At 44.3% G+C, this 25042-nt stretch overlaps 1 protein-coding gene across 2 annotated transcripts in view; it reads right to left on the bottom strand.

Annotated features, from left to right (window-relative positions):
* ME3 (malic enzyme 3) overlaps window positions 1–25042 on the bottom strand; it is a 190630-nt gene that overhangs the window by 88875 nt on the left and 76713 nt on the right. For both annotated transcript variants that reach the window (XM_032764031.2, XM_032764030.2), the window contains exon 2: window positions 120–253. In XM_032764031.2, the coding sequence (XP_032619922.1) occupies window positions 120–250 (131 nt within the window). In that variant the 5' untranslated portion in view covers window positions 251–253. The remainder of the gene's footprint in view (window positions 1–119; window positions 254–25042) is intronic.

Genomic DNA, 25042 nt, shown 5'->3' with positions numbered 1-25042 from the left:
CTGAAGAAGAGCTCTGAGCGTGTAAGGCTTAAAACTGGGGATCCTCACATCTCCGTGCGGGTTGTAAAGACCACGGTCCCAGCCAAAAATTGAAAACGGAGAAGACTTTTTCAACATACTTGTCTAGATCACTGGATTTGGTCTCATAGCTTTTCATGACACGGAGAACTTGAACATCTTGACTCAAGAAGCATGGAGGAAGCAGACCGTGAATTCCAAGCTGTAGCCTCTCTTCAAGTGTAAAGGCCATCCCCTAGGAAGGAAAGGTGAAGGCATATTTAAATAACAGACTATCTCATAGTCTGCTCTTACCAGCCACAATGACCCCTCTTCAGAATAATCTGCAGAGGAGCCTGTCTTGGTTAAAAAATATCATCCAAGGAACTTGCAAAAAGTGTCCTACATTAAATGCTAAACATCAACTAAACTGTAATACTACATGCATTTTTTATGGCAAATAAATAGGTCAGTACAACTGAAAATAAAAAGAATTAGACACTGATATAGAAATAAAAATAGAAACTTTAATACGGGAGGACCTGAGGTGAGCTCTTCCACAATCGTGTGTGTCTGGCACACTCCTCTGAAGGAGCTAACGTCGAACAGAGTTGAAGCTAGGACATGGGACTGGACAGACCATTTCTCTGTTCTAATAGCATTTCTGACCTTTGTTTATACAGCAGTGAACTCCAGATGGATATGCCAAAAATGCATTATAAAACAATGGAAAGAGACGAAGCTCTTCTGAGAGAATTCCAAAAAATATTTCCCCAAGAAGCGTGCCTGATATTGCCCAACTAAAATCGGAAGAAAAATGTATTTTTCTCCTTTGTACTTTTGACATTTAGTCTCCACACCTGCAAGGCTTCTGAAATAATAGAGAATAAAATCAACACTGGACACCAGCTCTAAGTCAGTTCTGGGCTTTACAATGAAAATATTGTGGCACAGCAGGGAAAAGGCTCACAATTACTACAAATGTCAAAGTTTAGCTACAATGGATATCAAAGAAAGAGATAACCACAAGTTCGAGCCATCTATTTTCTACAAATACAGAGGAGCAAAGAGGCCAGCAGAAAAGTTAAGCATTAAACAAGGATTGAAAAACCCATGTGCCCAAACAGAATGATCAATTTGGAGGGACTTACTAAGGTTTGGGAGCAAAGCAGCTGATTTCATCCCCAGAGGGAAAGGGACAAACCTAGAAACAAAGAAATCCAGTGGTTGCTGCTCCTTTAGAAGAGAACTGGGTAGAGTTATTGGCATAGCTATAAAAGCAGCAGAGAATCCTGTAGTACCTTATAGACTAACAGACGTTTTGGAGCGTGAGCTTTCGTGAGTGAATACCCACTTCGTCAGACACAGGTAGTGGAAATTTCCAGAGGCAGGTATATATATGCTAGCAAGCAAGCTAGAGATAACGAGGTTAGTTCAATCAGGGAGGATGAGGCCCTGTTCTAGCAGTAGAGGTGTGAAAACCAAGGGAGGAGAAACTGGTTCTGTAATTGGCAAGCCATTCACAGTCTTTGTTTATTCCTGAGCTGATGGTGTCAAATTTGCAGATGAACTGAAGCTCAGCAGTTTCTCTTTGAAGTCTGGTCCTGAAGTTTTTTTTGCTGCAGGATGGCCACCTTAAGGTCTGCTATAGTGTGGCCAGGGAGGCTGAAGTGCTCTCCTACAGGTTTTTGTATATTGCCATGTCCTGCGTCTGACGAAGTGGGTATTCACCCACAAAAGCTCACGCTCCAAAACGTCTGTTAGTCTATAAGGTGCCACAGGACTCTCTGCTGCTTTTGCTTCAGTAAGATTATCAGAAGACCTAAAACGGGGATTTGCAACCTTTGGCCAGTGGCCCGTCAGGGAAATCCGCTGACGGGCTGGGACGTTTGTTTACCTGCAGCGTCCAGAGGTTTGGCTAATCACAGCTCCCACTGGCCGTGGTTCACCATTCCAGGCCAATGTGGGCTGCGGGAAGTGGTGGTCAGCACATCCCTTGGCCTGCATCGCTTCCTGCAGCCCCCATTGGCCTGGAACGATGAGCCAGTGGGAGCTACGATCGGCTGAACCTGCAGATGAGGCAGGTAAACAAACTGTCCCGACCTGTCAGCGGATTTCCCTAATGGGCTGTATGCCAAAGGTTGCTGATCCCTGGCCTAATAGTAGGCCTGTGCAAAGAACTTCTTGGTAAAACGGTTCTATGAACTGAATTAATACAAGAGTTTTGCCTAAAAGCCATATTGCATGGGTCATTTTTCTTGTGTTGCTATCATTGGTAAGTAATGTGGCTAGCTACTTCCTAAAAGAGCTAAAACCAATCAACAAGCATTCTGATCATTTTAAAAAACATATGGAAAATGAATCTTTGTAGTGGATGGCTATCACTTCATGAAAAGTAAAACAAAAACTAAATGAGAAAATCCAACCACTAGCAAAGCATAACATTACAAGGAAACTTATTGTGGGAGGGTATGGATGAAGATTCTAGCTCTAGTTAAGCCTCAGATGTTTAGATGATCATGATGGTCCTTCTGACTTAGTCTGTGAGTCCATGTTCACACCCTCTCTTATTTGAGAGGGCATTTAACCAGTAAATAGCAGCTTCTTTGCAACTGAATCCCATTCCCCATTTTCCAAAACTGGGCAAGGAAGATACAAAATGTCAGTTACCGCAAAGCTACAGGTCCTCATCCTACTACTACTAAAATCAATGGAACACTCCTACTGCCTTTAACAGGAGCTGGATCAGGCTGTTGGAGTCTGATCTTATAGGGAGCCAAGTGTTATGCTGAGGGCATGCAGAGACATAAATAAAAATATAGATTAAAAACATAAAAATGCTCTTGCTGGAAGTTTTCCATGAAACATAACTTTATTTTTAGACTCCAGAATGATAACACATAAGAACCTCAAAACAGAAAGAGACAAAGCAGGCTGCTCCCCAAAGCAGAGAGGCATGTCACCCCTCCTTACTCTAGGCTGTCTGCCTGCTTAGCAGACTCTGCTTGCACACCTCCTTTCAGAGCCCCCGACTGCAAACAGGACCAAGAAACTCCAGAGAATTTAAAGTAACAAATTACAATTTTAACAGTTTTCAATACACCCCACTGAGCACCCATGATACCCATTAAAAGTCAAAGCCAGATGTAGGTGCTCAGCACCTCTCCAGATCAAGGCCTTAATTTGCAGTGTCTTTCAAAAGCTTTGTATCCTACAATGCAACTGATTCCCACAGTACCTGGCAGTCCAGCGGCTGGTGGAATGGCAGGACCAGTGATTCTGCTGTTACAGGGAGCCATGGGCCAGTGCTTAGGAAACATGGCAATTTCCCAGTCTGATGAGAGCAATGTGATTGGCAATGAACATGGGTGAAATTAATTTACCTTCCCAATCCAGTTGGGACAGAATTCATCCTGTAACCCACAAGCAGGTCTGTAGCAATACTGTTCCAGTCTGTGGGCTGCAAGAGTGGCCACAACTTCTCTGCAACCACTATTTAGTCAAGATTATGGGACAGCCTTACTGAATATAATGAACTAAAAACAACTGGGTTCTACACAGACATTTAATAGGGTTCTACAGATGCTCTTTAAAATCTGTAGAGAATAACATCCTTTCCATAGGTATTTGGACCTAGACAATTCTATAGCAGGGCTATACTTAGATTGTAAGCTCTTTGGGGCAGGGACTATCCTTTTGGTCCATTTGTACAGCACCTAACACAATGGGTCCTGGTCCATGACTGGGGTACCTAGGTGTTAGTATATACATGCAATAATTAAATAATAATAATAAATCTCTATTAAATTCAAATAATAAATCCAAAGGTTATTGTTTTCTGCTACAGTCAACAGCATTTTCCATAGGTGCCCCCTCCTCTGACCCCCTCTGCACCATTCAACTCAAGGTGGGTGCAGAGTACCACTCTGTCATGCATGGGAAAGGGGAGGGATGGCGATCACACCTTGCACAGCTCCCATCACTCCTCAGTCCTTTCCCTGCAGAGCTCTATGGCAAAGCTTTAGTGGAACAGAGGGGCTTGCACAAGCCCTCCCTTGCCCTACAGGAATTGTATTTTTTAAATATATATCGCATGAGTGGCACATGAGCCCCACGGCCCTGCCTGAGCCCTGCCCCTACTGTCCCCCCATCCACTGGAGCCCCAAGCACCCTTCCTCCATGGTTGGAGAAGCCCCAGCTGAACTGCCCAAGGCCACCGGCCACCCCGAGCATTGGGCCGCCTGCAGTGCGGCCACAGCACTGGGCCACCAGCTGCTCCCCAGCACCAGGCTGCCGGCCGCCCCCAGTGTGGGCCCCAGCACCGGGTCACTGGCCTCCAGCAGCAGCTGAGCTCCCATCGGCTTGGGGGAAAGGGCAGAGCATGGGCAGGGCCAGGGCTTGACTTAGGGGAGGTTTAGCCTCACCTGGCATATTATATCTGCTGCCCATGATATATTATTTGTATAACATGGATTGAAGGAGCATGACGGACATGAGGATGGGTGCCCTCTTTTTTCTTATATCTTATGGAGTATTGCCATTTTGATTTTTTAGTAAAAAAACTAAAAAAAAAAAAAGAAAAAAGAAAAAAAGACAGTACTTGTTGCTTCTGGATTTTCAGGCTGCTTTACTCAGCATGTTTTGAGATCTCCTCTGAAACCCCAGAAGAATTTCCCATTACAGATTCCCACTGTTGTGCAAACCTTTTGTTGACCACGATTTACAAATTCCCTTTTAACAGTTTCTCTCTCTGGGTTCAAATCCCACGCTCCTGGTCATCCTTTTTTTACAAACTGGTTCAATAGTTGTTGGTTTCTAATCCAGTCGGACAGTAGCCCTTCCTCTCCCATGGAAACTAGGAATTCTAAAAAATGATCATTAAGCAGCTCAACTTTTCATTTGCTTTGTAAAGACCTTTAGGACAAATATCAGAGTCTGGGGATTTAACTAGAGTAAGGTCCATTGATCTAATTATGGCATCAAGTGTATTAACTGCCAGTGGGGCTGTAATAATATTTATTGCTTTGTGAAAGTTTGATTTATTTGGTTGGGCTACAACCACAGGACCAAATACTGCTCTCATTTACACCCGTTTCACAGCTGTGCAACTCCAAAGACTTGAGTGCAGTTACTCCTCATTTATGTTGATGTATGAGCACAGACTTGGGCCTATAAATTAAGAGAAGGTCCCTGTCCCAAAGTGATTGCAGGCTAAGGGCTCGATCCCGCACACTCAACACAGCAAGCATTTCCATGATCAGGCAATCCTTAACATTAGATAAGAAACAATGAAAGAGTGACAAACAGAGAGGGGCACAAAGGGTGAAGTACTGATATTCCATGACATTATTGGAAAGTTTGTTTATTTCACATTTTTTTCCATGTGTTAATTCAGAACCAAAGTGTTTACAAGGTTTTATTTATGGAACCATATGAACAATTTTGTTGTAAAGATCCCAAATCCTCACATTATCCCTGCAGACCCCAGTGATAGGGTTATGCATGACAATTAGCAGAGGGCTCATTGCTATTTCCCATCGCTTGCCAGACCCCAAGGCACCAATTTTTCTTCACAAAACACAAACAGTTCCATATGTTAGCAATTATAAGAGTTTTGACTCCCTTTAATATCCAGGCAAACAGATTTTCAGAACAGGTCTAGGCAAAACTCCATAAAGAAATCATTACTAATCCGACTGAATGCTTTTGTAAGGGATCTTTCAGCTGTACTTATATTTAAAAATATCCTTACTAGTGTATTAGAAGGGGATATTGAGATGTTTTGATAGATGGTTTTTTCAAGGTGACTGTCAGGTAATAAATTATCGTAACTGGTTCTTAAAAAGCTCAAATGTTGGCCTGATTCATTTCCTGTTTCTTCTGGAAAAAAAAAACCCTGAGAAATAAAAACAACACTCATAGAGGCGGACCCAATAACTATTCAAATCCATGGAAACATTTTCATTGTTTCACTGATATTAATTCAGGCCCATAGTTGTTTTTCCATAGGAGATTCTCAGAGGGCTTTATAAACACCAGTTCAGTAAGAACCCTGTATACCCCAGTGAGTTAGAGAAGTAATACTGTACCCATTTTACAGAGTGGGTAAGCTGAGCCTCACAGGCACTCTGGGGTAGAACCTGGAAGATGACAGAAGAGACCTGACACATTATTATTTGTATTATAGTAACAAAGAGGCTCCAATCAGGATTGGAGCCCCACGGGGCTGGATGCTGTGTATACAGAGTAAGAGACAATCCCAGCCCTAAAGGGCTTAACATCCTAATACAACCACGTGCTGCATCCTGTCGTAGAACAATCAGAAGGAAAAGGTAGGCAAGGGTCGGGGAAGCAGTAATGAGACTGTCAGCTTTTATATACCAGCTATGTGCACAGCTAGATCTCAGGGAAATATTCTCCACATAAGACCTCTGAATCCTGCATTGGGAAGTCACTCAATTCAGAAAGAAAGAAAAAACCTGACCCCAAACATATTGAAACATGAACTGGTGACTTTCTGGTTCCTAGGCTCACCAAAGCCTCTGGTGAAACAGTTCCAAGCTCAGCCAGTAACGGGCTCTGTTACACACATTATTACACTACCCCATACCTTCTGTGGAGTTAGTTTTTGGATAACTAACTTTCTTGAAATACCACAACATCTCCAGTTTCATTTGCTAGGATAAAAGCTATAAAGTTTGAGAGTCTTATAGAGCAGTGGTCCCCAACTTTTCCAGGTGGCGGGCTCCGGACGACGAGCCACCGAGGACCATAGCTGCTGGACAAGCATCTGCCGAAATGCTGCTGAAGCAGTGTCAACAAGAGGCATTGCCGCCAAAAATCATTGGCATTTCAGCGACGACGCCTCTTGATGATGCCGCTTTTCAGCAGCATTTCAAAAGATGCTTGTCCGCTGGCCAGTATGCGGGTGCACATAGATGCCCCCGTGGGCGCCACTGCACCTGTGGGCACCGCGCTGGGGACCACTGTTCTAGAGCATACGTTGATCACCAGCTGAGGGAGGGGGGCAGGAGATGGAGCTCCCCCATATCCTCGGTATAGTACTTCATAAGTAGATACATTATGCTATGCATAGAATAATAGAATCACAGAAATGTAGTGCTGGGAGAGACCTTGAGAAGTCATATAGTCCAGGAACTGTGCTGATGCTGGACCAAGTAAACCAAGAATGAGCATTCCTGACACGTGTTTGTACAACTTGGTCTTAAAAACCTCCAATGATGGGGATTCCACAACCTTTCTTGGAAGCCTATTTCAGTGCTTAACTATGCATCATGTCTTCTTTTGAAACATCAGGCAACAACCATTGTGAGAGCTCCTCTAATTAGATGGAACAATTCTCAGTTACAGTACAGCAGTCTTTATGATCTTATAAAGTCATGCTGATCCCAAGTACAGCACACACTCCCCTTGGACAAGAAGAACTCTACTTATTGAGGAATGCAAATTTAAAATGTAGGTATGAACATGCCCCTCATGTTCAGTTCATACAATCAAACCTGTATTAGCACAAAGATCAAGGCAACATCAAGATTTAAATTTGATCCTGAAATTTTGAATGGAAAGAGTACAGTTTAAAAAGTCATTATTTTAGCTTGTCTGTTAAATGCCTCTGTTATACAGACAGCAGATCATACTTGCATGTTATAGGGATTCAGAACTACTGAGAGTAATAACTTCATTTAGAGATCCTAGACACAATTGGAAAGCTAGCTAGCTAGTTAGCTAGATGGATGAGTTATCTAATTACTGTTAGCACAGGATCAGCACTTTAGTTTTTGGAGGACAAAAGTCTTCATGTTTACAGCACACATCTAATTCACTACAACAGTTATTCTGCCTCTTCTAGGCTTGCCTGTTTGAAGCATTTTGGGTTTGATGTAGTAGTGACCAATTGTAGTCTTATGCACTTGGAGAGCACAGATGGAGTCTACTGTAAGTCACTGCTCATGCCATGGAGCCATAGCTTTATTAATTATTTGTATCACTGAGGTGCTTGGGAGCCCCAGTCCTGGACCAGGATCCCACGGTGCTGCGCACTGTACAAACAGAACAAAAAGGCAGCCTTGCGATACAATCAGGGATGGGGTGTGTGTGAAATCCTGGCCCCACTGAAGTCAATGATAGTTTTGCTGCCGATTTTAATGGGATCAGGATTTCCCCTACCGTGATCATTCCCACATCAGTATGAACTACAACTGCAAAGGACCCCAAATTCAAGGGAAAGCATGAATATGGGGAGACACCCTTTTCTGACAACATCTCCAGTACACTGTAGTGTTCTCTATTCACTGCTGTAAGATCTTGTGCAAGACACAGTCTCTGTCCCTCAGTTTCCACAGCTGTAAAATGGGGTCATACTTGCATCCTTCACAGCCCATTGAGGGACATCATTAGTATATATAAAGCACTTTGACATCGTCAGACAAGAGGTGCCACAGAATGGGAATCTTTAAGTCTCTAGACCCTGCCTGTCCCATCTTATCTTAAATGTGAAATTCCCTCACATTTTTTAAGTAAAACTAATATACTAATGAAAGCAACACTAAATACTGTTTTCTCTACGTTATTTAACCACCAACACTCTAAGGTGTAGTCAAAGGTGCAAATAGCTATAGATCTCCCCACAGAGATGCCCCCTGATCACCATCCCCCGTTTGACTAATTCACAGGGCCTGTGTTGTTCTCTGCCCCCTCCAGTAGTGTATCTACAAAGCGAGCGCTTTGGCCTAAGTTCTGTCCAAAATGCCCAGCTGAACACTAGGGCTGTACAAATAAGGAATAATGATCACAATGTGTGTGTGGAGAATGTGTAAAATCATATATGATTGTGCAAATCTGCACTGTAACCAATTAGTTAAGAGACAATGCAGCAGCATGCAGTCTCCCATGGCCCTTAGTAGTATGAGAGGGACATTTGAGGTTCTGCTCCTTCTGTGGCACAAGGATGCTCTGCTCATTGTCAGCATCATAGGATATCAGGGTTGGAAGGGATCTTAGGAGGTCATCTAGTCCAACCCCCTGCTCAAAGCAGAGCCAACCCCCAGACAGATTTTTGCACCAGATCCCTAAATGGCACCCTCAAGGACTGAGCTCATAACCCTGGGTTTAGCAGGCCAACACTCAAGCCACTGAGCTCTTTCTCCCCTCATTTAAAGCAGTAGTTCTCAACCAGGGGTCTGTGGCTCCCTGAGGGGCAGCAAGCCTTTTCAGGGGGTCCCTGGGGTCCCCACGGCTGAAGCCTAGAGCCCCAACATACCCCTCCAGGCAACAGCCACAGAGCTGATGCCCTGAACCCAGTTGCTGTGGTAAGGCTGCAGCTGGGAGCTGCAGGGTTGCAACCCCGAGCCCCATACTATATCCTTGAGCCCTAGTGCCAAGATAGGGCAGCTGCTGGGAGCCATGGGCTGAAGCCCTGAGTCCTGGTGCTGCCATGGGGGTGAAGCCGCAGTGCCGCAGGCTGAAGCTGGGAGATGTGGTTGACTCCCATTGGCTGGGTGTCCCCGCAGGGCTAAAGCTGGGAGCCAGGGCTGAATCTCTGAGACCCACTGACAGTGCTGAAGCTAGCTGGGGGCTGACCCTGTGCTCTGTGGGCTGGAGCCTCGCCCCCCAGCAGGGCTGAAGTGCAAGCCTCGGCCTTCTGTGTGGAAGGTGGAGACTCAGACTTCCAGGTCAGCCCCTGGGGTGGGAGCCACCCAGCCTGCAGATCAGCCTTAAGGACTTCTGGCCCAGCTATGGCTCTGCCCCCAGATACCTTTCTTGTGAGGGCTCATTCTTTGGTTTCTGCCCTTGGCCCAGTGAGTCTGACACTAGCCTTGCAAGTTAGCTAGCTCCCTTTACTGATCATAAAGGAGCTATTGCAACAGGAGCAGGACAAGTTCCAGAGCACAAGAAAACATTTGTAAGTGCAAACAATAAATATCAGCTATGGATACATTTTTAATGCAACCATCAGCTTTCAAAGCAACAAAATTCACAGAGCGATGATAGTGAGCTTCCTTCGGCAAGTTCAACCACCATAATGGTTGAAGAACATCAAGAAGGTGATGTGAGTAAGAAACATAAAGCTGCTATTAACTTCATAAAATTTAGGTAATACAGAGACAGCTATTTGAATTTCGGTTTTATTTGTTCCAGAATTGGAGATATACCTCAGCCGCAGTGTGTAATTTGTGCACAAGTATTGTCCAATAAATGTCTGAAACCCTCCAAATTACAGAGGCACTTAATTACAAAACATAACATCTGTAAGGATAAGCACCGTTCATTTTTTGAACAAAAGGCCAAGGCAATGTTTGGTACTAAAGCAGTAACGAAATTCACAACTACTGCAGATATAAAGCTTTTAAGGTCATACTACATAGTGGTGCAGAAAATTGCTTGAACAAAAAATCACATGCGATTGCTGAGATTTTGATAATGTCATGTGCTATTGAAATAACTAAGGAAGTGTTTGGAGAGGAGAAGGCCAAGGTCCTGACAAAATATCGACATCAAATTACTCTGTCAGACGACGGATCAATTCTATGTCAGAAGACACAGTTTCTCAGTGTATTGATCAGCTGCATGACAATGATTTTGCTGTAGAATCATAGAATATCAGGGTTGGAAGAGACCTCAGGAGGTCATCCGCAGACATTTCAAAAATCAGAGGGGTAGCCACGTCAGTCTGGATCTGTAAAAGCAGCAAAGTGTCCTGTGGCTCCTTAGACTAACAGACGTATTGGAGCATGAACTTTTGTCAGATGTCCCGTTTACTTGCCTATATTTGGTATGTGTGGAATAAGGAAATAAAGAAGGACTTTTTGTTTTGCAAAGAGCTCAAGACAACAATAAAGTCAGATGACATTTTTCAAACTGTTAGATGATTTTATAATTTCAGCAGAAATCAGCTGGACTAATTGCATTGGGGTCTGCACTGATGGAGCTGCAGCAATGACCCGAAAGCATTCTGGTGTTGTGCAAAAAATAAAAGCCGTTGCACCTCACACTATTTGGACACACTGCTTTTTACACCGAGAAGCACTTGGTGCAAAAGATATTGAACCAGGTCTTTACAGTTCTGAACACAGCGGTAACCCTTGTTAATTTTATTAAATCCACAGCAACAAACTCCAGGTGTTTTGCTGCACTTTGTGAGGAAGTGGGTGCAGAGGTGAGATGGCTGTCTCGAGGCAGATTGCTTGCCCTTATATTTAATTTCAAGGAAGAGCTTTGTACTTTCTTAGCTGATAAGAAAACTGAATTTGCCAAAGTGCTGAAAGATGATGCGTGGCTGGCAAAACTGGATTACCTCACAGACGTATTCAGTGAAATGAGTAAGTCGAATAAAACTATGCAAAGTGGGAAACACTAATTTTATTGCCCAGCATGAAAGAATTGAGGCATTCAAAAGAAAACTACAACTCTGGAAAGTTCGTGTCTGTGGGGGCACTGCTGATATGTTTGAGCTCTTACGTCCTTTCATTCAGAAATGAAACATTGACTTTGATGTAATTGAACCTCAGCTAGCAGTGCATCTGTCTGGTCTGCTTAACAAATGTAATGCTTATTTTCCCAAACTCACAACAGAACAAGCTGCTACACATGTGTGCATTTCAAATGCCTTTAGTGAGAACACTGAAGCGAAACTTCCATCCGCTGTTCCATCAAAGTTGTTAGAAGAGCTTATTGACATTTCTTTAGACAGTTCTCTCAGAACCAGGTTTAAAGAAACGCCGCTAGAGACATTTTGGTGTGAGTGTTCCAATGAATACACCACAGTTTCTTCAGCAGCGCTGAAAGTTTTGATCCTCTTTAGTACCACCTACTTAGGTGAAGCTGGATTTTCAGCCACGACATCAATGAAAACAAAGTACCGAACCAGGATGAACACTGACCATGACATGCGCTTGTGCTTGGCAAAGATACGCCCACATCTTGACAGAACAGTTGATCAGCACCAACAACAAGTTTCACACTGAGTAAATAAAAAAATAATATTCAGTTTAGTTTTGTGCTTATATTATCCTTTTATGTATATTTTATTTGTGTGTGTTTAACTGTATAACAATCCATTTAATACAGCTTTTAATCTACGGGATATGCAAAAAAACCCTCCTTGTGGCACAGGTGGTCCTTGGAGTTTTTTGTAGCATTGTCGGAGGTGGAGGGGGCTCAAAAAGAAAAAGGTTGAGAACCCCTGATTTAGAGCCTTCTTCTGCTCCCACTAGTCAATGGGACTTTACCTGAGCAGGATTAAGCCTTTTGTTTCTCCTACCCTTTGGCACTGGGACTAGTTCCTGTCTCCATCTTCCCTTTAGAACAGTGGTCACCAACCAGTCTATTATGATCTCTGGCCGCTAAAAGTCCAGCGGTTCAGTGGGGCTACCACTAAGGCAGGCTCCCTGCCTGCTCCGGCCCCACGCTGCTTGCAGAAGTGGCCAGTGCACCCCTGCAGCCCCAGGGAAGGAGGAGGCAGGGATCTCTGTGCGTTGCCTGCAAGCACTGCCCCCGCAGGTCCCATTGACCACAGTTCCCTGTTCCCAGACAATGGGTGCCAGCAGAGAGGGGCAGCATGCAGAACCACATGCCTTCCCAGGGGCACAGAATGTGCTGGCCCCTTCCAAGAGTGGCATGGGGCCAGGGCAGGCAGGGAGCCTGCCTTAGTGGCAGCCCGCTACACCACCAACCAGGAGCCACCCGAGGTAAGTGCGACCCGGCAGGAGCCTGCACCCCAACCGCCCTTCAGCACCCCATACCCCCTCCTGCACCCTGACCCCCTCCCAGAGCCAGCACTCCATACCCCCTCCTACACCCAAACTCCCTCCCAGATCCTGCACCCCCTCCTGCACCCCAACACTCTGCCCCATCCCGGAGTCCCCTCCTGCATCCAAACCCACTCCCAGAGCTTGCACCCCTCACCCCTCTTGCACCCCAGTCCTCTGCCTCAGGTTCAGCCTAGAGCTCTCTCCCATACTGTGAACCCCTTGGCCCCATCCCAGAGCTGGCACCTCCCCCACATACCCAACCCCGTCTCAGCCTGGTGAAAGTCACTGAGGGTGGGGGAGAGCGAGCAACAGAGAGAGGGGGGAAATGGAGTTAGTGGGGCGGGGCTTCAGGGAAGAGGCTGGGCCTCAGGGAAGGAGTGGGATAGATCCTGGGTTGCCCTTAAATTCAAAAACAGATCTTGGGTGTAAAAAGGTTGGAGATCACTGCTTTAGAACGAGCTGTGAGAGAGGGGAGCCCTTTGTGCTGTTTTGGTTTGGCAGCTGTCCCTGAGCATCTGAATTTCTCTCTTTTCAGCTTGAGGACATTTTTCTTTCTCTTTCCCAGCCTCCCATAAGACTGCGCCATGGTTGTCTTCAGCCTGCTGCAATTTTCTTTTCTTTCAAGGCATCAGATGCCCTGCGCCTCTTTATTTTACTGAAGAGTGATACATGAATAAATAAAGAGAGAAACTATATATGTTACACCAAGATCATCTTTAGTGCTGGAAGGGTGCTAGGCTGGGTAGCAAACCTGCTTCTCAGTTTTAACTTGTGTGTATCTCTCTCACACGCGCACACACACTTCCTTCCTTCCCAGCCTAGCACCCTTCCAACACTAACGGCCACCTTTGTCCTGACTCCTGGGGGTGTTATTTTCCCAACACATGTTTTGTTCAAATGCTGGACTCAATCCAGACACCTCTATTGACGTCATAAAGGAGAAGAAGCTAGCTCTCTGTGACTGTCCTCTGACCTGAACCTGCTCATTCCAGACCTTGGCCTCATATTTTAGTATAGTCCATTTTGATTTCATCCAAAGAGAGCCAGGATGTCTACGTACCAATAAAGGTTTCACTTGACCTTTAACTTTTGTAACCCTCATGAGCCTTGTATGCCTCTTCCTGCACCTTGTGTTCATTATCAGCCTTTGCTGTGCTCATTCTAATTACATCGTGTCTAAATTTTATTATATATATTATTAGCCAGGATGGACAGAGTGTCCCTAGTCTCTGTTTGCCAGAAGCTGGGAATAGGCGACGAGATGGATCACTTGATGATTTCCTGTTCTGTTCATTCCCTTTGGGGCACCTGGTACTGGCCACTGTCAGAAGACAGGATACTGGGCTAGATGAACCTTTGATCTGACCCAGTATGGCAGTTCTTATGTTCTTATTATCCAGCATGATGGGGCCCCCATACAGAAAAGGGCCTCTGAGCACTATTGTTATACAACTATTAAACAATGTCTCACACTTCTACTGCACTTTCCTTGCAAGGATCTCCGAGCATTCTGCAGACATTACTGAGTCTCAATGCCTTCTAATTTTCATGCCTCTCATCATCCACTACACTCGTTTCTGCATCCTTTCTATCTCAGCTCTGTCATTTTTCCAAAAGGTCTGATCAGAACTGTACACAGTATTCCAGGTGAGGACATACCATAAATAGCTTTATAACATCTTTATTATTATTGGATTTGATAAAATATTCTTTTTTCAAAAAGTGCCCAGAGCACTAGAGAGGTACCTACCACTACAAATCAAATAAATAAATGAAAATAAAGTCTCTGAGATCATGCAATGAAAAGGGCTAGAAATCTAAGCTACGCAGCTCCTCCTCCTCCAATTGTTTTTGATCAAGGACACTAATATAAAACAAAGACTAAGTTGTTCCAAGAACAAGATGGGAAGAAAATGTCTTGCATTGTTTAGTGATGAAAGTGACAGTAAAAATGCTTTCATGCTGCCAGTTGTCTGATAAACATTTCTATGAAACAAGAATTGTGGCAGAGATTTTACAGAACATGTGTGTCAGTTTGCTTTACCATATGTTGATCAAAACGGCTGAGCCGGCTGTTGTTATTAGACAGCCATAAATCACCCTTCTGGTAAAGCTTCAAATGAGTTTAATAAAAAGTTTCAATTTTTGATTCCCCTAGATCAGGGATCGGCAACCTTTGGCATGCAGCGCGGGAGGGTAAGCACCCTGGCGGGCCGGGCTGGTTTATTTACCTGCCGCATCCGCAGGTTCGGCCGATCGCAGCTCCAACTGGGCTGTGGTTTGCTGTCCCAGGCCAGTGGGGGTTGCGGGAAGCGGCGCAGGATGATGGATGTGCTGGCTGCGGTTTCCTTGCCCTAGATGCTATCACCTAAATGCTAACAATATTGTTCTTGGCACAACTGCTGGCTGTCCAGCTCAGCACAGTCATTGCTACAGCCTCTGCCTGCTAAGAGGAAGACTGGCTGAGGCCAACAAAGCAGTTTCCTTCCTCTGGCAATACAACTAGTCATTTTGATTATATCACAGAGTAAGTCAAGTGATTCAGAGGTGAACCGTGACTATAGCAGGGGAAAACAGAGTGTTTATTCAAGGAATCTAGACTAATGTTAAAAATCCTTAATATGACGATCCTGAAAGGGAAATGGCAGAAACAGCGGCTCAGAAGCCAGCAAACAGAACTAAAAACAGGGGAGTAGAGTGGGAGTTCGGGGGAAAGTGTGTGGCTTTTGGTGTGTGTGGGTGGGTGCGTGGGTTCCTTGGCAGGAGCTTAGGAGGGAAGTCTATGACAGCTACAGAGGCAGCAGTGGTAGTGACCAATAGAATGGAAAGATAATAAAGATGACTGTATGTGGAAGCTAGGGGCAGGTCCGCCGATGGGGGAAGGGGAACAGGTTCAATTGCTCACGGGGCCTGGCTACTTAAAAGGGCCCAGGAGGATGGGATAGTGGCCAGGCTTCTGCCGGGGCCTTTTATAGACGCCTCCCACTGCACTGGGCCGACCACTGATGTCACCCTGGATCAGCCCACCAATCAGCAAGTGCCACTGCAAATGTTGCAAGATCCCTGCAGCATCAGCACCAGCGCATCCCTCGCCCGGCCCCACTTCTCCCCACCCAGCACCCAGCCACAGTGGAATAGCTGCTGCCCACCAGAGGGAAGCCAGGGACCCCCCAGATACAGCTATGTGGGAGGGCTGCCTCAGAGTCAGCAGGGTTGTCTCTGTGCCTGCTGGCAAGGAACCCTCCATGTGGATATTTCCTTGGCAGTGGGGTCGGACAGCTGCTCTCTAAGGGGGGCATTGTCTGTTCTGCCCTGGGGCCCGGAATTGCTGTCAGTGGGCCTAGCTGGGGGATGTACATTATCCTGGAGTGAGTATCTGAAAGGTGCTTCATTTGTATGAAGTGCTGCTTGACAGGTCTGATGGAAGGGAAGATCCAAGGTCTGGAGATGCAGGTAGAAACTGTGGTTGAGTTCTGAGGGGGATTTGAGCAGATAATGGTGGGAAGGCAAGAAGAGGCTGAAGGGAAAACTCAAGACTTGCAGATGCAAGTTGAACTGGAGAACTGTGAAGGTGGAGTGCTGGATGAGGAAAGTGGCCAGGGGAAGTATATGACTAAAAGACCCAGGCAGAGGAAAAGACTGCTAGTGAAGGAGAAATAGAGATGAAGAACTGGTTTGCTGAATCAGAGAAGCAGCCAGTAACAGAAGGTCGGAGAGCAAGGAAGAAGAGAAAAGCAGCTAGTCCTACAAGAGCAGAAGAGTCAATGAAGATAGCCAGAATTTGGAGCCCCAGGAGTATACAGGATGACTTGCAGAAGACTGCAAATGAGAAAAAAAGGCAAGAAGACTTCCAGCCAGAAAGAATAGAAGGAGGAAGGCTGGAAAATTGCACCAACACCAGGAAGAGGCAGGTCTAGATGACTGGGGAGTCTCTACTAAGAAGAACAGACAGGTCTGTCACCAGAGCTGATCCCAGGCACACAGAACGGTGTGCTATGCACAGGAGTTGAGATAAGGACTATGAACCTCAGGCTGAAAGGATCCAAATGGGAGCAGGAAAGAATCCACTGATTGTCCTTCACGTGGGAACAAATGGTACCGCTGGATTCTTGCTGGAAAATATCCAGGGAGACTATGCCAGGCTGAGGAAGACGCTTAAAGAAATGGAGGCTCAGGTGATCTTCAGTGGGATTTACCTGTCCCTAGAGGAGGAGAGCGAAGGCAAGACAAGATTATGATGATCAGCAGATGGCTCAGGCAATGGTGCTATAAGGAGGTCTTTGGGATATTCTACCACTATTCACCGGACAGAAGATAGTTCTCCTGTGATGGACTCCACCTGAGTCAGCAGGGAAATAGATTTCTGGGATGGAGGTTGACACAAGTGATTAGAAGAACTTTAAACTAGGAATTCAGGGTAGACAGTTGGTAGGGATAGCTTGGTGGTTTGAGCATTGGCCTGCTAAACCCAGGGTTGTGAGTTCAATCCTTGAGGGGACCATTTAGGGATCTGGGGCAAAAATCTGTCTGGGGATTGGTCCTGCTTTGAGCAGAGGATTGGACTAGATGACCTTCTGAGGTCCCTTCCAACACTGATATTCTTTGTAATCGCCAAGCCTGATTCTAATACTGAGTGGGTGAAAAATCAAGAGGATACAGCAATAGAGAAAAGAAGAACAGAGGGTAGGAGAATGGATATCGAGAGGAATGATAATGTCATTGGTATTGGCACTAACAGTCAGGTAGGAGATACTGGCAATAGAATGACTGTACCTAATCAGATAAGGAATCTGGGCAAAGTGAAGCAGAAACAACTAAGATGTCTGTACACCAATGAGAGGAAACTGGAGGAACTAGAACTACTGGTGCAGGAAGAGAAACCAGACATTATAGGGATAACAGAAACATGATGGAATGATAGTCGTGACTGGAGTACAGGTATTGAAGAGTATGCGTTGTTCAGGAAAGACAGAAGAAAAGGAGGTGGAGCAGCATTGTATATTAATGACAAGGTAAACTGTAAAGAAATTAGAAGTGATGGAATGGATAAAACAGTATCTGTTTAGGTCAAAATCACTTCGGGGAAGAAAGCTAACAGAGTCTCCACTGGGATAGTGCTTGGGGTCTGTTATAGCCTCCCAGGATCCGATATGGATAGAAACATTTTTTATATTTTAATTAAACAAATTATTCTGGGAATTGTATGATTATAGGAGACATTAATTTCCCAGATATAGATTGGAGGGCCAAGTGCTACTAATAATAGTAGGGCCCAGATATTCCTGGATGTGGTAGCTAACAGATTTCTTCACCAAATAGTCACTTAACCAATAAGAGGCCATTTTAGGTTTAGTATTGGTAAATAGTGAGGACTCCTAGAAGAACTGGTTGTAGGGGACAATCTTGGTTTGAGGGATCATGAGCTAATTCAGTTTAAGCTAGATGGAAGGATCAACAAAAATACGTCTGCAACTAGGGTACTTGATGGAATTACTTAAAGTTGCAGAAACTACCTGAAGCCTGAATCCCAAGCAAAGGGAAAAAAATGTGGAGGGAACAGTTGGAGACGAAACTGGATGAACAAAGCATCTCAAACAGACAAGTAAGAGAAAGCAGAAGGTCTACAAGGAATGGAAGATGGGATAGATCAGCAAGGAAATCTATCTCCTGGAGGTCAGAAAGTGTAGGGGAAAAGTGAGAAATGCCAAAAGCCAAGCAGAGCTGGACCTTGCAAAGGGAATTAAACCCATAGTAAAAGGTTTTGTGCCATATAAAGAAAAAGAAAAGGAAAGAAGTGGGACCACTAAGCATGGAGAATGGGGTGGAGATTAAAGATAATCTAGGCATGGCCCAATAGCCAACCAAATACTTTGCCTCCATTTTTAATAAGGCTAACGATGAATTTAGGAGTAGTGGCAGGGTTCTTTATGGGAACAAGGATATAGATGTAGAAATTACCACTACCATGATGGAAGTCAAATTCAAAGAGCTTAATTGGAGCAAATCAGAAGGCCCAGATAATCTCCATCCAAGAATATTAAAGAAACCGGCACATGAAATTGTAAGACCAATAGCAATGATTTTTAGTGAATCCATAAACTCGTGGCGGGGGGGGAAATACCCTATGACTGGAGAATTGCTAATATAGTTCCTATTTTTAAGAATTGGAAAAAAGTGATCCAGGAAACTACAGGCCTATTAGTTTGCCATCAGTTGTATGTAAGATCTTAGAACAAATTTTGAAAGAGAAAGTAGCTAAGGACATAGAGGTAAATGATAATTGGGATAAAATGCAACATGGTTTTACAAAAGGTAGATCATGCCAGACCAACCTGATCTCCTTCTTTGAGAAAATAACTGATTTTCTAGACAAAGGAATTGCAGTAGATTTAATCTACCTGGATTTCAATAAAGTATTTGATATAGTTCCATATGAGAAATTATTAGTTAAACTGGAGAAGATGAGGATTAATATGAGAATTGAAAGGTGGATAAAGGAATTGGTTAAAGGGGAGACTACAGTGGGTCATACTAAAAAATGAACTGTAAGGCTGGAGGAAGATTATTAGTGCAGGTCCTCAGGGATCCATCTTGGGATCAATTTTATTTAGCATTTTCATTCATGACTTTAGCAAAAAAAGTGTGCGCGCGCTAATAAAAACTGCAGATGACACAAATTTCAGAGGTACAGGTGTTGCAAATATGGAGGAGGACTGTAAGATATAAAATGATGGCCTTGAAAACTGGAGTAAAAAAAATGGGATGAAATGTAGTAGTGCAGAGTCCAAGGTCATGCCCTTAGAGACTAGCTAGAATTTTTGCTATAAGATGGGGACATACTAATTGGAAACTACAGAGGAGGAGAAAGACCTGGATATATCGGTAGGTCCCAGGATAGTTATGAGCCTCCAATGTGATGCAGCTGTGAAAAAGGTTAATGCAATCCTAAAATGCATCAGGCGAGGGATTTTCAGTAGAGATAGGGAAGTGTTATTGCCATTATACAAGGCACTGGTGAGACCTCATCTGGAATACTGCGTGCAGTTCTGGTCTCCCATGTTTAAGAAGGATGAATTCAAACTGGAACAGGTGAGAGAAGGGCTACTAGAATGATGAGAGGAATGGAGAACCTACCTTATGAGAGGAGAGTTAAGGAGCTTGGCTTATTTAGCTTAACCAAATGAAGGCAGAGAGGAGATATGATTGCTCTATAAATACATCAGAGGGATAAACACCAGGGAGGGAGAGGAGATATTTAAATTAAGGGCCAATGTTGGCACACAAACAAATGGCTATCTACTGGCCATCAACAAGTTTAGACTTGCAATTAGATGAAGGTTTCTAACCATCAGAGAAGTGAAATTCTGGAACAGTCTTCCAAGGGAGTAGTGGGGGCAAAAAATCTAACTAGTTTCAAGAGTGAGCTTGATAAATGTATGGAGGGGATGATATGATGAGACTGCCTAAAATGGCATGTAGCCCATCTCTGACTGCTAGTAGCAAATATGTCCAATGGCCAGAGATGGCACACTAGATGGGCAGGGCGTTGAATTACTACAGTGAATTCTTTTCCAGTTTTCTGGCTGGTGGGTCTTGCCCACATGCATGGGGTCTAACTGATCACCATATGTGGGGTTGGGAAGGAATTTCCCCTTGGGTCATACTGGCGGAGACCCTGGCAGTTTTTCCTCTGTAGCCTGGTGTATGGGTCACTTGCTGGTTTAAACTAGAGTAAATGATGGATTCTCTGTAACTTTCATATTTAAATAATGATTTGAGGACTTCCGCTGGAGGTTAGGGGTCTATTTCAGGAGTGGGTGGGTGAGGTTCTGTGGCCTGCGATGTGCAGGAAATCAGACTAGGTGATTATGATGGTCCCTTCTGGCCTTATAGCCCATGAATAGCATTGATTTGATCCATGTGCTGTGTGGCTTCAGCAAACCTCTGTCCATACATCAAACCCAACAACATGCAATACTCCAATTAACTCTTGGCCTTGGTTGAGAAACTTCCACCTTGCTGAAGTTGCACAAGATGGTGTGCTGTGTTACAATACCCACTGGGGTCCACAATAAGTGACAAGGCCAAAATAATTTCTGCTTTCGACCTACTATAGAGGATCTGATTCTGGAAGATGCAAAGTGATCATCACTTCTACCTCTTCAAAGGCAGGTGCTGGAGCTCAGTGCATCTCTGCCTCAGACTTCAGAGTTTGGATTTTATTACCTAGGGGCTTGATTCTTCATTGCCCTACACCTTATGCAGTCAAGGCACTAGTGCAGAATAGGTGTAAATGCTACTAATCAGAAAGTTAAAGTTTTGGGCCTACTTATATGACTTCATAAGGTACAGGGCAATGGAGAATCAGGCCCCAACTAGTCAGTGCTGAAAGGCTAATGTATGTCTTAGGGAATCTAAAGTTAGAGAGAGGCTGACATGGATCCAAAAGTGCTCGATGGACATGTGATGTAGTATGTACACTTGATAGTTATATTTAATGTGGCCTTTACCACCTTTTGAGGTGAAACTCATATACGGCAAATGTGCTGCGTACAAAGCAATTCCCACAAGGCCAAATCCTGCAGCTTCTTACCAGACTGTGAAAGGCTCTACTCCAAACGGAGCAGAAGCATTGTATTGATGCTGTCCAATGAGGCCAGGAAGTAGAGGCCAGATAGCCAGTTCAGATACTTAGGACAAGGGCATCCTAAGGACCTATATTGACAGACTTCACAGACCCTTGTGTCCCAAGAGAGTGAAGAAAGTGAGTGAGAGTGTGTGTTCAGTGTGAAAGAGAAAGGACAGGATGAACAGTGAGGGTACGCTTGGGCAGTGGGTTTGTGAATTGCACACATCCACAACCCCACATGAAGTGGATGGAGGGAATTCAACAGGTGGTAACAGGCTGCCCAGCTGTGTCATACACTGCCTAATGGGAGAACTCCACTGCCCACATGCCGATGTGTTTGCTCCAGATAAAGCCCTTTGACTTCAGGTTTGCACCTCATCCAGAATTTCATCCCGACAGTAGTTTTATTTTTTATCTTCTTCCATTATGTTTGCACCATAGTGCACCTTCTACACTGATGGGTTCAAAACCCCAACCCTCTTGATCTCTTCCTTCAAGCATTCCTGGGGACTTCCTTTCAAAGAAAATGCAAGACGTTTATATACAAAGTCAGTCTCAGTTTTTAATTCCATAATCAACAACTAACAAGTTAATTTACAGACCAACAATGGCTATACATGAACTGTAGTAACATCAGTCAAGTGAGAATAAAATAATCTAATTCCAGGATCTATAAAACCCTGGATATAAGGTGTGGGCCTCCCATGGAAGTCAGTGGAAATTTTGTGTATGTTGTAGCAGTACTGCAGCATGGGTGTGCCTGTGATGATTTCCTGAGGGGGTATTTTTTGATTTTTATAAAGATTAGCATAAAATATGTGTGTCAGAACCCAAGGAAACAACGTGCATTTAGTGCCAAACCAGCAAGATCAGCCTTGCTCCTCCTGGACCAAGTATTAAATACATTTCCCTCTTTGAACTTGGTTAATATTACAGCTTATCATGCACTAATCTTTATTAAAAACCACTTAATCCTCATGATAAACATGCCAGAAATATCTGAAAATTTTCTGTCTTACAGAAGGTACCACAAACAACTAACCAGCATCTACTTTCATCAAAGATGAGCTTCTGGGTGCAAAGTATGAATTTCACCTAAAACTAGAACTAAGCACCATTTTTGCTTGACAGATTGAGTTAACAGCAGGAAAGTGAATACAATGGTCTTGTTGAACTGGAAGAACAGTGCTTCTCTAACAGTCAAAATTGATATGTAGACTTGCTTAAAAAATGCCAATTTTCACAGAAGGATAATACAAAGGTGTAATATGAAAGTCCATCCAATTCTGAAGGGTACTGATTGTAACAGGACTGGTGAGAGAAGGGAACAAGTATTTGTAAGGTACAATGTTTAGTGGTATAGTTGTTATTAAAGATAGCTAAAAACATTGTTGAACAATTTGTAACTAACAAAAATACCAAAGATCTTGGCCGTTGGCTTTTGGTACTGTGGTGGTTTGGTTTTTTGGGGTGCGGAGGGGTTCTTTTTGAAAAACCAGAAATCATACACAAAGTTTTTTGGAAAAAAATCCCCAAACCCACAATTTTTTCTTGTCTTTCTAAATTTTCCCACAGAAGATATTTACACTTTCCAACCAGCTCGAGTTGTTTTAAAGAAATCTCTTTTTGAAAGCATTTAACCGTCCAGCCGTCGATTGCTATTTAACTATTACATATGTAAGCAGAGTCAGGATGAGCTCTACCCTGACATCTGGTGGTGAATTATGGGAAGTGTGGAAAGAATTTCAGGAAGTGTGAAATCTCAGGTATTTGCATGGGCACACCCAGCATAGCCCAAGGCAGCCTGGGATGGTTATTTTGACAGCTCTGAAATCCCCAATTTCTTTGTTATTGGGGAAGGATAAATCAAGTGTTGCCACCTGATTATGTGAATGAGGAACTACGAGACTGCTTTATGACAGAGATGTCTCAATATAAATTAAGTGACACTTGCTAGACAAGGGACATGGGTTCCAAAACCCAGTGAATTGAGAGAGGTTGGGGACTGATGTGTGTACTTGATGGTATGGGCCCCCTTTTGAGGGCCTGGAACACCAATTGCACATCCTCCTCTCTCCACTGTTAAAGAGTAGAGCTAATTTTGATTCCATTAGGAGTCCATCTAGAGACTGCTGAGCTGAATTCATGTTGGGGCCAATGGTGCACCAGCACCAGGGCTCCCCTACTACAAGCTGAAATCACTAAAGAGCTGAAGCACTTACTGAGCTGAGATCACTGAGTGCTGTGTTAACTAGTGGGGGAGCCTGAAGATCTATCGCTAAGCGGCTGGCAGAGCGGAGCAGTTTGCAGCATGTTGGAGCAGCCCATGGAACAGTGAGCGGAGTGGAGTGGTTTGTGGGATGGCTGGAGTGGGGCTCACGGGTCGGCTGGAGGAGCGGCACAGCTGGTGTAGTGGAGCTGGTTGTGGTGAAGGCTGCAGCAGAACTCCACGGAGAGGCGGAGCAGTTGGCCCTGGCCCACGTAAGGTGCCCCTTAACACCGTGTATGTGTGTGCCCCCCCCCATTTCCACCCAGGCTGGGAGGGGTAAAACTCTGCAGATAAACTTTTGAACTCTGGGTGGCACTGACCAGAGACTTTCGGGTTGTTAGACTTTGGGGTGATTGGACTTAAGACCCTAAGGGGGAAAGGACATTGCCAAATGTTACTTGGAGGTGGGTTTTTGCTTATGGTTTGTGTTATAATCCTGTTTGTGGTGTTTCTCCAATGGGATGCTGCATTGTTTCCTTCCTTTATTAAAAGGATTTTGCTACACTCAGACGCCGTGCTTGTGAGAGGGGAAGTATTGCCTCCTAGAGGCGCCCAGGGAGGTGTGGTATGTAATTGTCCCAGGTCACTGGGTGGGGGCTCAAGTCGGTTTTGCATTGTGTTATTGAAATGGAACCCCTGGATACTGAACCCGGCCCTTGTTGCTGCCAACTCAGAGGGGCAGAAGGGTTACACATATAACACCACAGGTGGGCCTGAGATATTATTCCATTGTACTGACACAAGCCTCTTAGTGGCACAAGTGTCATTCAACTGGATTGCTTAACATGTGTAAGGAGGAGGAGAATCAGGCCCATAGTCTCTGCCATGAGGAGCTAGAACCAGCTTGGGCAAGAAAACACAAAACCAGGAGAGATGATATTAAACAAAGGAGACAGAGGAAGCCTTACATAAAATATGGCTTTGTGGTGAGGACAAGAGTCCAGAATATGTTGTGAAATAAGAGGTAAAGCCATTTCTCTGTCTTTGCAGGGTTAGGAGTTAAGTGATCATCAGGGTCCATCCAGCAAAGCATGGAGATCAATGGGATTACTCAAATTCTTGAAGTAAAACACAGGCTTAAATTCTTTGTTGAACTAGTACCTCAGTTATGGAATGTAAGTAAATGATTACAAACAATGACTTCTTTGTTGTATACAATACTCAATATGGAACAGTAGTCAGAGCAACATGTACCTTTGTGCATGCAAGAAGCACTGCTACCATGATTAGAAATACACAGAGTGTGTTTTTTCCTCCAGAAAAAGACCAATATGCATGAATAATACTAAAGCTGTTAAGGACCATGCTCAAGTCCCCAGCCAGCTTCTGATGCCCGGTTAACTCCTTAGTCCTAATTTTCAAAGCAATCAATGGATC

The sequence above is a fragment of the Chelonoidis abingdonii genome, chromosome 1 (genome assembly GCF_003597395.2).
Source record: "Chelonoidis abingdonii isolate Lonesome George chromosome 1, CheloAbing_2.0, whole genome shotgun sequence".
Classification (NCBI taxonomy): Eukaryota; Metazoa; Chordata; order Testudines; family Testudinidae; genus Chelonoidis; species Chelonoidis abingdonii.
This window is presented reverse-complemented; position numbering and strand designations above follow the sequence as displayed.